The sequence below is a fragment of the Octopus sinensis genome, linkage group LG11, assembly GCF_006345805.1.
Source record: "Octopus sinensis linkage group LG11, ASM634580v1, whole genome shotgun sequence".
NCBI classification, from domain to species: Eukaryota; Metazoa; Mollusca; class Cephalopoda; order Octopoda; family Octopodidae; genus Octopus; species Octopus sinensis.
In genome coordinates this window covers 42578361-42591691 of record NC_043007.1, presented here as the reverse complement: position 1 = coordinate 42591691, position 13331 = coordinate 42578361, and the positions used below count along the sequence as shown (strand labels likewise).

General features: G+C 35.3%; 1 protein-coding gene across 8 annotated transcripts in view; it reads left to right on the top strand.

Annotated features, from left to right (window-relative positions):
* Window positions 1-13331, top strand: part of LOC115217364 (A-agglutinin anchorage subunit) — a 145618-nt gene that overhangs the window by 72081 nt on the left and 60206 nt on the right. For all 8 annotated transcript variants that reach the window (XR_005001266.1, XM_036507424.1, XM_036507426.1 and 5 more), the window contains 3 exons: window positions 326-492; window positions 9631-9766; window positions 10676-10852. Coding sequence is in view for 7 of the 8 variants with exons in the window: in XM_036507424.1 (XP_036363317.1) it covers window positions 326-492; window positions 9631-9766; window positions 10676-10852 (480 nt within the window). In the remaining variant the exon portion in view is untranslated. The remainder of the gene's footprint in view (window positions 1-325; window positions 493-9630; window positions 9767-10675; window positions 10853-13331) is intronic.

The following is a 13331-nucleotide window of genomic DNA, read 5'->3' as shown; positions in this document are numbered from 1 at the left end:
CAAGTTGAAACTAAATATGGAATGTTGTTGAATAGTCATTGGACCAATATATATATATGTATATACATCTGTATATGTGTGTACATGTACATATGTGTGTGTGTGTAGATCTGTGTACATGTGTATGAATGTATATATTTTGTACAAAATGTATATATTCTCTGTATGTATATGTAATAAAATCTGAAATATCATGTATATTAAATTTATTCTCCTTTCTTCAGCTTTCTGATGGCTTTCATTAGTCTTAGTTTATATTTCTACAACAATCATTGAGACATGCTACAAATTTTTAATTTCTTTCATACTCTTTCTATCTCCACAGGTAAATATTTCTCAAACTATAGTCTCAGTTATGAATAATACTTTCCCTAAAGTGGCACCAATCTCAGTTTCCTGTAAATTACTAGAGAATGCTCTGCTTCAGGATGTTATTCTTCAGGATGTTACGATGAAGAAAACTGCAGGCACACAAAAGAAAGCCGGAACAAGGTAACTGTATTTTAGTGAACTTTCAATCTAGTGAAAGTTCAATCCATTTCAATCTAGTGAACTTTCAATCTATTTTTTCTTCTCCCCATTTGTCTCTCTCTGAAAGTAAAAAAAATTTCTCTATTTGCAGATTTATAGCAGGAAATTTGCCAAATGTCTGCTTAATTATTTTATTTGGCACAGAAAGGGAAAAATATTGAGTTATTAAGCTTAACGTACCATGATCCTGGTCCCTGAGACTTGATTTTGTGTTTACTTTACTGGAAATATATTGAATCCTAGAAAAAAAAAAGATTTAACTCTTACTGTCTGGTGCTCATATGGGAGTTCCTATATATTCTTTTGGTTTGCTCTATTAAATTCCCATTGCAAATGTTCTATTATCTTCAAAATATTTATTTATTTTCCAGTGTTAATTTATTTAGACAGCTGCTAGAATAAGAATAGGCTGGGCAAAGTTCAGAGAGCTGGTAACAAAGGGCTTCCCACTCAGAGTGAAAGGTAGACTGTATAATGCCTGTGTGTGAACAGCCATGCTATACGGCAGTGAAACATGGGCTGTGACTGCTTAGGACATGCATAGACTGGAAAGAAATGAAGCTAGTATGCTTCGTTGGATGTGTAATGTCAGTGTGCATGCATGATAGTGTAAGTGTCCCGAGAGAAAAGTTGGACATAAGAAGCATCAAATGTGGTATGCAAGAGACACGACTGCACTCGTATGGTCATGTGATGCATATGGATGAGGACAGCTGTGTGAAGAAGTGTCACACCCTAACAATGGAGGGAACCTGTGGAAGAGGTAGATCCAGGAAGACATGGGATGAGGTGTGAAGCACAACCTTTGAATGTTGGGCCTCACAGAGGCAATGACAAGTGACCAAGACTGTTGGAAATATGCCATGCTTGAGAAGACTCAACAAGCCTAGTGAGATCATAGTCATGGCCGATGTCAGTGTTGCATAACTGGCCTGTTTAAAAGGACCCTTCAGTCATCAGGCAATATGCTGTGCTTGTGAAGACCTGTTGAACCAAGTAAAAATGATGCCAATGCTGATGTCATGTAAAAAGTACCATTCGAGCATGGTCGATACCAGTGCCACATGACTGGCACCCATTCCTGTGGCACATAAAATGCACCAGTCAAGTGTGGCTGATGCCAGTGCAGCCTGACTGTCACCTGTGCTGGTGGCACATAAAACATACTATTTGAGCATGGCCAGTGCCAGTGCTGCCTGACTGGCGCCAATGCTTGTGGAATGTAAAGTGCACTATTTGAGCATGGCCGATACCAGTGCCACCTGACTGGCATCCATGCTGGTGGCATGTAAATCGCTCTATTTGGGCATGGCTAATGCCAGCGCCACCTGACTGGCACCTGTACCTGTGGCATGTAAAAAGCACTATTCAAGCATGGCCAATGCCAGTACTGCTTGACTGGTATCTGTGCTGGTGACATGTAAAAAGCCCCATTCAAGTGTGGCTGATGCCAGTGCTGCCTGACTGGCACCCGTGCTGGTGGCACATAAAAAGCACCCACTACACTCTTGGAATGGTTGGCATTAGGAAGGGCATCCAGCTGTAGAAACTTTGCTAAATTAGATTGGGGCATGGTGCAGCCTCCTAGCTTACCAGTTATTAGTTAAAGCGTCCAACCCATGCCAGCATGGAAAGCAGATGTTAAACAACGATGACAATGATAATGAGACAATATCAACATCATATATAGTTTTGGTGCATGACATTATCATTATTTTGCATCTGCTTTACCAGGCTTCCATGGGCTGGATCAGTTTTTATAGTCCAAGTCAGCCTTATTAAAAGTTACTATTCTCCTAGATAGATGTGAGATCATCTCTCAGTAACATTTCTTTACGTAGTTCCTATGGCTGGATGACCTTCATATTGTTAATCACTTGACCAATTGTAATGAGATTATTTTATCAGGGAACCAGCACTAGTGAAGTTGTCTTGTCTCCAGCAAAACTAATGAGTCCTCTACCTTACATAGTCACCATATGATCATTCCCTAGCAACAGAGAAGTTATCTTCCCTCCTGGCAAGACTATAGAGAGTACCCCCTTTCCTGCTTTGTCTCCATTTATTTTCACCCACAGAACTTCATGGGAAGAGAGAAACAGAGTGATTGAAGTGGATGGATAATAGAAGAAAAAGTAGTGGGGAAGAGAGAGAGAGAGAATAATACACAGCTATATGATAGTTCTTGTTAAGGAGATTGAATAGTAGCAATATTAAAAGTGATAGAAGCATGCCTGATTGTGAGAGAACCAGGCATGATGAGAGAGAACCAAACTAAGAGGATGATAGAAAAGAGAGTTATAAAAGAAAACCAGAGTGATTTGAGCAAGACAGTGATAAGGGAGAGAGAGAGGAAAAGAGAGAGAAATTGTATGTGTGCAAGTGAGATAGACAACAATATATATGTATATATGTATTGAGCTATATATAACAAAAGTGTATACTATAAAGCAGTATATGTTGTGTATATGAAAATGATGTGTGAGTGAAATATGTTTGAGTGTAAAAGATATGTTTGCACAATATAGGTCTGTGTGTTATTGTTTTGCTTTAAGTCAGCTACTTAAGCAGTCCTACAGTCAAAGGACACCCAAACCATAGATATCTCGACTTTTTGTATATCTAAAACTATATCATCTAATGTGCCATTCCCTTTTTAAGGCAAAGGTGTAGTTTGTAAAAGAATTTGATTGCATTTTTTTAGCTGATATTGCAACAATCACATAGAGGCTGTCTTATTTGTTCATATGTGTTTCCAATCCCTCTCTCTCTCTCTTGTATAAATGTAGTAATAGGGATTCAATGAATCAAACAGATCTCACATTAAGCTCTTTGCCAACTGCATAACTGACAAGAATCGCCATGGCAGAAGTTAGGGTAACCATAGCATCATTCTAAAAATCCAGGATGTACAATGGTGGAGAGAATGTATATAGATAGAGCATTCAAGAGAAGTGATGTGAGAAGGTAAATGTTTTTCATATGTTTACAGCTGTTTCATAATCAGGTTATATATAATAGATGTTACATTGATATTAACACACATATAAAATATGCATATGCCTTTCTATGTATGGGTTTACACACACATATATATTTATCTATATATGTGTATATATGCATATTTTGTTTGTGTTAATATTGATATATCATCCATTATTTAACAGTTGTAAATATATGGAATAAATGTGTGTTACATCACTTCTCTTATCTGTTTGTGTGTGTGTATACATACATACACATATACATACACATATACATATACATATATATATATATATATATATATAGACAAGTTATCGAATTGGAGGGCACCACCCGCTCCTGATTGAGTTGCTGTCTCACAGACTTTGGCATATTTTCTGTTATTTTGTTTTAAACCAGTTATATTTAATGAGCTTTCTCCAGTCAAAGAGGACGAGGATCATAGTTTTTGATTTCGTTTCTTTTTTTCTCATTTTATTTTTTACACCAGCCTTTTTCACTGTTTTTCCACATATTTTTCTCATTTCCTTATTGTCCAGTGTTTTTGTTTTTAAAAATTATATATAATGCAAAAACAGAGCCTGAAAGATTGCTTTAAAATACATGGCATATTTTATAAATATATTATATATCATAATAGCATGAAACTATTGGTTGTGTATTTAATTTGATATCTGTCTCTCTGACTGTCTGTCTTAGTCTATCTGTCTATCTTAATCTATCTATCTATCTATCTATCTTTCTTTCTTTCTTTCCTTTCAGTCATTAGGCTTACACCCATGCTGGGGCACACTATCTCGACTCCAGTACTTACTTCTTTTTAGTCTGGTACTTATTCTGTCAACCTCTTATGCCAAACTGCTAAGTTATAGGGCCATAAACAAGCCAGCACTAGTTGTCATGCAGTGGTGGGGCAGATATGCACACACACACACACACACACACACACATGTATGATGGACTTTCACATAGTTTCTCTCTATTAAATGCCCAAAGTGCTGTGCAGTGGGACTAAACCCAAAGCCAATTGTTGTTGCAAAGCAAGCTTCTTAGCCACACAGCTTTACTTGTGCCTTATTAACCCTTATGTGACAATATTCAAGAATTTGGAAGTGACTTTGCCATTATTAAGATGATGTGTGGAATATAACTCAATGAAAAGTACCATCAAAATTATGATAAATGGCTTTAATTTGAATGTGAACTCTTGAAAACAAGAGGTTTTGTATAAGAGAACCAGAGACATTCTCAGCCGGGTTGGCATCAAAAGAGTTTTTTTTTTCTCTCTTCACATTTCTACCAGCCATATTATCCTTTTACAATTTATTTATTTTTGTCTTTCTCCCCTTCTCGTACACTATAAATCTGTCTCCAGCCCCCTCACTGTCCTACTATCTCCTACTACTACTCATGTTGTCCTCTTTCTCTAATTCCACTAACCTCTTCAGCCTTCCTTTTTTTTTATGAGCAGACACACCAGTACAAACGCAATCAATAATTAAATATATATATTACAGGGTGTTGCTGTTGTAATGTAATTACCCGGGGTTTTGATTTGATTTTTTGTTTTCAGTTGACCCTTCCTGCCCTCAACCAACAATGACTCTCTCCCACTACCATTGCCATAACCACCGCCATCATATCACATTGGAAAATGGCTTTCTCTCTTTACAATAGCAATGACTTCCAAATAATTGGTATTCTCTAATAGAATTTTTATGTGTAGAATTAGTTGGTTTTCTCAACCACAGAAATTTATAACAAGCATTTTGGTTGCATTTTCATTGATGAGTACAAACTAAACCAGCAATAACAACAGTAGCAGCAGCAGCAGCAGCAACAACAACAACAACGTGTGTATGTGCATGTACATGCATGTGTGTATTGAAATAAATAAATGAAACTGAAATGAAGATAAACCTTTACATTAAAATAAACAACAATCAATTTATCAATTTTTAATTATCATTAGAAGTTCCTTTCTTTTTACATTTTTGCTGTTTCAATTTTATTGTTATTTTAATGTTTTTTTAGATAACATTTTACTGGATATGATGTTTTTGTTTCCCTGGTTGTGTCCTATAAGACAGGTCGTTGTTGTTGTTATCATCATAACCATTCTTCAGTATTATAATTTTTATCACTGCAACCATTGCCATGACCACCTCTTGCATCACTACCACCACTGCTGCTGCTGTGTCTGCCACCACCACCACCACCACCGCTGGTCCCATCACCACCACCTCTGGTCCCACCACCACTGATCTCACCACCACCACTGGTCCCACCACCACTGGTCCCACCACCACTGGTCCCACCACCACTACTTCTCCCACCACCACTACTTCTCCCAACACCACCACTGCTCTCACCACCATTACTCTCACCACCAATATCATTGTAACACCAAAGGAGCATCTACAGCAGTCATGGGCAAACTGTGGCCTATGGGATTTTCTGAATAGCATGCCTAAGAGAAAGATACTTTGAATTCTTTTAGTAGTGCAACCTGCTTGATGATGATTCATGTCTCATGCAGCCCACTTCTCAAGGCGTTTGCTGTTGTCCAATGCCTGTTCTACATGATAACTAGAAAAAGCAGCCAAGTTCCTCAAATTGCACCCTACTGCCTTAAAACGGAAGGATACATCAATAAATGTTGTCCTAGATATACAAAATAACAGGAGCATCATGGGTGAAATACCTTAGATCAGAAGGTCTGCTGAATGAGGGCTGACTCAGGGTTAGGGTTAATCATTATGAAAGACTTCATGAGAGCATAATAATTAAGCTGTTGTTGCTGCTGTTCTTGATGATGAGGATTATGATGATGACAGTCACCTTCATCCTCCTCATCAACATCATCTTCATCACAGCCACTACTGCCGCCCCCACCACCCACTACTACTATCACCACTACCATCATCCACATTGTTTTTGTGCTTTCTTTTTGTGTGTTTTGTTTGGACAGTTGTTTTGTGGAAGGTTTGCATTACATGTAACTATCTTCCTCGTCTCCACCAACCCAATTCCCTTCGACACTCTGGCTACTTATCTATTGTGTACTAATTCTAATTAATATCATTAATGTCATACTGTTATTAATAGTTTCTCTCTCTGAGAGCAGAGCTCTAAGGGATGAGAGAATATGTGGCATGTGAGATGAGAGTTAGAAAAACTGCCAACAAGCATCCCCATCCTACCCCAGAAGGTTTTTGTAGCTAAAATTCTCTCTAGTAGGTAGTGATAATAACTAATTACTTAATGATTTCTTACATTGGCACAAAGCCGGTCGCAAATTTGTAAGGGATGGGTGTGTGTAGACAACTAAAGTATTTATTAAGAATATTTATTGGTATTTGTTACAGCAACCAGTGGTGGGATGAAAAGCATGTTTGATGAACCTTGCTGGTATTTGAGTTTAGCACATGGGAGGGTTAAAACTAAGTATTGTTATATTTGTGCTGATTTATTCTGAAGTCAACCTTGATCATGCAGACTTATGGTGAAAGATATTCAAGCCTTGGACATCTTGTCATTTTTTTGTTTGTTTTCAAAAATTGTTGGAGATGTGGTTGTGTGGTTGAAAAACTTGCTTTTCAACCACTCAGTCTTGGGTTCAGTCCCACAGCATAGCACTTTGAGTAGTGTTTTTTCACTGTAGCCTTGTGAGTGGATTTGGTAGTTGGAAACTGAAAGAAGTTTGTTGTATGTATATATGTATATATCTATATGTGTCTTTGTGTTGTGTTTGTCTCCACCACTGCTTGATAACAGGTATTGGTTTGTTTATATCCCATAACTTAGTAGTTAGGCAAAAGAAACTGATAGGTACCAGATTAAATAACAAAATGAGTGTAAGTACTGGGGTCGAGTTGTTTGACTAAACCCTTTAAGATGGTACCCCAGCATGGCCCAATCCAATCACTGAAACAAGTAAAAGATAAATGATATGAGTCGGATTTGGTTGCTGTTTTTAACAGGACAAGTAACCACATATAGGTTCCTTCATTGGCTGGATTAGTATACTAAAAATTAAACAAAACATTGCTCTCTTGGCTGATTTTGGTATCTCAAATGCTTAACGTTGTAGAAATTTGAGATAAACACTAGGTCATCAGATTGTGGTGGGTGGGTCTAGAAAGGGACTATTGTTACATAGTTCTGTTGCTTGGGAAGTTCAAGGAGAGAGTTTCAATACCTTATCCAGGATACTTTACCACAGCACAATTCTGGTCTTAAGATACAATCTCATGAGTCTGAATTATGGCTTTCTGCTGTTTGAAATTGAATCACAAGAAATTCATGACGTAGGTTAAGAAAAAAACAAAAAAAAACAATGGATGGTAAATAGAGTTGTTGGAATTTGTTTTTCTAGGTGTGTATAAAATTCTTGTGTTGGATTGGCAGAGTTGTTAAAGTATTGGAAGAATGCCTTGTACTGCTTTCTCCTACATTCTTTGCTTCAAGTTAAAATGCTGCTGAGGTCAACTTTGTCTTTCATCTTTGGGTTTGATTAATAATATGCCAGTTCTGGGTAGTGGGTTGGTGGAATGTTAGGGCATTGACTGAGATGACTTTTTGGTACATGTATTCTGAGTTCACATCGTACCTTCTATCACTAATAACAAAAATAGGAAAAATAATGATGAGCATTTGCTTAAGAAATTCTCAAGCACTTTTAGCTGATTACTTTCAATGTTAACACAGGAGAGGATGCAAAGGGACTTTCAAGCCCTCTACACTCAATGATAATTAAATAGAGAAACTATAAACAAAAAAGATATTTGTTAGAGTGCCACTTCATGACACTGTCTATATTTACTCATCATTTGACACAATAGTCGTTTTCTGATTTAACTGTGAAAGTCAAACAGTTGTAAACTCTTCAGTGTTTTCTGTAAAGAGAAAAATAGATCTCGTACAGAAAACTGAATCTGTAGATAACAATGATGCATGTATCAACAGTACAAAGATACAGTCAGTAAATATACCAGCCCAGGGAAACACTCTTGCACTACTCCCTTCTCCTTGTGCACAAACAATGCATATCTAAAGCCCTCAAAATTACTTCAAATGTTAGACTTCATGATCTCTTATCTTTCATAGCAATATCAAACACATGCATACATATGTATGTGTGTGTGTGTGTGAAACATTACCAAAAATACACTTCAATACCATGATTTCTTTTGGGGATCATAAAGTACTGAATTGTTCCAGTGTTAAAGCAAGTTGTACATTGGAGTACTGCTCTCTTATTTGTGAATATGAACACAGATGAATATCTTAAACTGCATCTGTCTTGAGCCATTGAGATGAATGGTAAAATCTCACTAACCAGTACATTATAAGCAATGGATCATAGACAGATTGTTTCTTTTTTGTTTCTTCTACTGTAATTATGATAGCCATATCTTCACTGAAGCCTACACAGATGCACTCATATTTCTTCCTTTTACCATCTCTGATATGCCATACTGAGCAATTGCCCAGTAACTAAATGATCCCTTCCATGGAATTACATCCCTGCCTATAGTAAATCAATGAGGGAGCTTGTATAAGGTTGCTGAACCTACTGGAAATAACAACCAATCTCCTTTTAGTTACAACCTTTAGTTTTAAAGCAGTTAAAATGGATGGACACATTAGTGAAGATTTGTTCATTTCAAGTCTGTTTTTCCATGCGTGCATGGGTTAGACTAATATGTTATTTGAGGAACATCTATTTTACAGCTGGATGCACTTCTTAATGCTAATCCATACCAGTTTTTTTTAATATAAGTAAAGGCATGTCTGGATGACATATTGACTGGAGAAATTGACAACACCCACCATTACACTTTTGTGCAAATAATTGCAGATGCAGACACACACAGCCCTACATGCATGTGCATGTACACATATGCACATACACATGCATTTATGTAACACCTTGGGCAAGGTAATCCTTGATATATAAAAAGGCTAGATGGTTATGACTACATTTTTTCCTAGGGAACTTTGAACCCCTCAACATTTTTCAACTCCTGAACAAAACATTTAATCATTTAATTATTATGCAATATATTTTTCTATATTTGATTTCAACTTTGAGCTCATCTTTTCTTTCAGTGCTTACACATCTAGTTGCTGTATATGGAAACAGCTATTGGATGTTGATGTCACAGATGCTCTGACCTATAACTTCACTGATTCCAAAGGCAGCAACAGGTTGTTTAAAACTTTGCGGATAGATTCCAGAAAAATTGTGAGTAAGATTTTGTCTTAGGTCGTTTCCACTCAAAACTGTAAACTGTTTTACTGTTTTACCCCCCCCCCCCACTGTTAAATGATTAAAAACTTTGCTATGCATCCATCCTCTTAAGTGTCTCACCTTCAGCAAATGCTCTTTACAGTAGCTTGCAGTTGACCAATACCTTGTAGGTGAAATTTAATAAACAAAAAGTATGTACAGATTGGTCATATGTATATGTGTACCCGTGTATGTCTATGTAAAATTGGAGTGTCAAATGAAAGTTCCTTGTGGTTTTTTATAGTTATAATTGAGTTATGCCCCTTTATGCCAATAAACTAAACTTAGTTATTCAATACATAGAGATCAATAGAATAAATACCAAACTTAATACTGGTGTGAATATTATTATCATCATCATCATCATACATCTGTTTTCCATGCTGGCATGTTGGATAGTTTGGCAGGAGCTGATGAGCTGCCTGGACTCCATGTCTGTTTTGGCATGGGTTTTATGGTTCAATGCTCTTCCTAATGCCAATCACTTTACAGAGTGTACTGGGTGCTGTCATGGGTGCTTTTATGCGGCACCAGTGCAAATGCTTTTTATGTGGCACCAGCACCCATGAGCCTGCAAGATTAGGATCACTCAGCTGAAGAGAGGTGCAGGAGAGATGCCTGTATTCAAAATAATTAAGAACCTTGAAGGCAGTACCCCATAACTGCAGTTTAATGCCTGAAGCTAGTAAGAGAAAACTCATACATACCATGCCATTATTGGTGGGATAGTTTTGTAAATTTAAATATTGTTAGTAGTAGGAAAACTGAAACTGAAACTAAGTTACTTCTACAACATATTTCTTGCATGTGTGTGTTATGGTTGATTATCATTGTTTGTTTGTTGTTATTGTCTTTCTTCTATAGTTGGTGACTCACAAGAAGCCAGGCGTTCCAATATTTGCAGCGAACTTAGGTTTATTGGAACCCAGCAAAGTAATTAGTGGTGAGCTTATGAAACCTTCATCCAATCTGGTGCCATCGTTGCCGCAGGAAACTCTCATAGACACCAACCGTACGGATCAGTGTGATTCCCTCAGACAGGTGAGTTTAATCCTCAGTTAGTTTATTTCAGTTTTTGGCCAGTGGTAGCTGCACTTCATTGGCATGATTATTTGTCAGGTACATTTTGAGCTTGATACTCATGTGAGGTTGATTCTTTTTATTGTTATTCTTGCTTTGAGTCTAAAGACTGGCGCAACTACTTACTTTGGGATCTTTGGTTTCCACGCATATTATCTTTATTTCTGACACCTTATTGCTTTAATCTCATAAATCTTTTCTTTATCTTTTTCCTTTCAACTTCATACATATGTTCTTACAAATATTGTTCTAACATATTAGCTTATATTGTTCTAATATATTAACTTATCTTTCAGGAACCCCCACCACCTTTTGTCATTTGTTAAATTTGTTTCAGTGTCTTCTATAATTTCAGGAAAGCCTTCATCAGCCTCTTTTTCTGAGATGAGTGTAAAGTTTATATAAAGAATTCTTTTCAGTTTTGATTTTATTTTCTATTAAATTATTATTATACACACACACATATATATATTTATATATATTCATACATACATACATACATACATATATATATATATATATATATATATATATTATTAAGTGTATAAGAGGTGGTATCAAGAAGACCCAAAGGTGTTAGGTAATGCTGAGTAAGTGCTATGGACAGACTATAGTTAAGCTCCAGATTCGATGAGGAGTCTAACATAGGTCATGTATTAGCATGTAATTATATAAATATTAACAGAATGAGATAAAAAAATCCAAGGCTGTGAATAGTTTTCAGAACCTTTATAAAGAGGTCTTACAGCTGTTTCTGGGATATTTTATATATCCCTTCATCAGAGACGGTGCAAGAAAATGTTGAAGTAATGTTATAGGAAATTTTCTCGCACTGTCTCTGATGAGGGGATATATAAAATATCCCAGAAACAGCTGTAAGACCTTCTCTTTATAAATGTTCTGAAAACTATTCACAGCCTTGTATTATATATATTTATATATTATATATATAATATATATATATACACATACAACACCAACACATTATATATATATATCTATATATATCCACATACACACACACACACATATATATATATATTATACAACACCAACACACACCCACATATTATAATATAATATATATATATATAATATCTAATATATATATAATATATTATATATCTATATATATATATCTTATATATTATTCTATATATATATATATATATATATATATATATACATATATATATTATATATATATTATATATATATATATATATACATATCTTATATATATATATATCATATATATATATATATATATATATATAATAATATATATATATACTATAATATATACATATATATATATTCATAGATATATACATATATATATACATATATATATATAGATATATATATTATATATATACATATATATATATATATATATATATATCTATCTTATATATATATATATATATATATATACATATATATATATATAGCATATATATATATAATATATATATATATTATATATAATATACAATATATATAATATATATACATATATATATATATATCTATATATATATATATTATATATATTATATACTCATATATATATATATATATATACATATATAATATATATATCTACATATATATATATATATATACATATATATATATATATATAACATATATTATATATATATATATATATATATATATATATATCTATACATATAATATTATATCATTATATTATATATACATATACACTATATATATATATATATAAATATATTTTTTTCAGAGCTTTCTTGCAAGTGGTAAGCTCCCCGTCAAACTGAAAGAGGGGTAATATGCCCTATCCATAAGGATGTAGCAGCAGATGCTAAAAATTATGGCCTATCTCTCTGACCTCACACATCAGCAAAGTCATGGAACGAATAGTCCGTAAGAAACTAATCATGTTCTTGAAGAAAATGACTTACTGTCTGACACCCAGCATGGATTTCGACCAGGTAAGGCTGCCTAACACAGCTCCTGCAGCACTATGACTGGGTGTTAAACAGCTACTAAATGGCTCAAATGGGATGTATATATCTTGACTTTGCAAAAGCCTTTGATAAAGTCGACCATGGTATGATCTGTCATAAACTGCGTGGTCTCATAGGCGGGAAACTTGGAGAGTGGCTGCAACAACTTCCTAAAAGACAGAACACAGCAGTTGTGAGCAGGAGCCAACCTCAGGGAAACGCAAATAACAAGCGTGTCCCACAGGGCACTGTCTTGGGCCACTGATGTTCATAGTGGCCCTTTCAGACATGCCTTCAGTTGCTACGATGACCACCCTTGCTAGCTATGCAGATTGACACAAAGGTCTCCCCCGCAATACAGAACCCCTGAAAATATTGCGCATCTGCACATGAGCTGGACACAATATACAGGTGGGCTGAGGACAACAACATGCAGTTTAATGCAG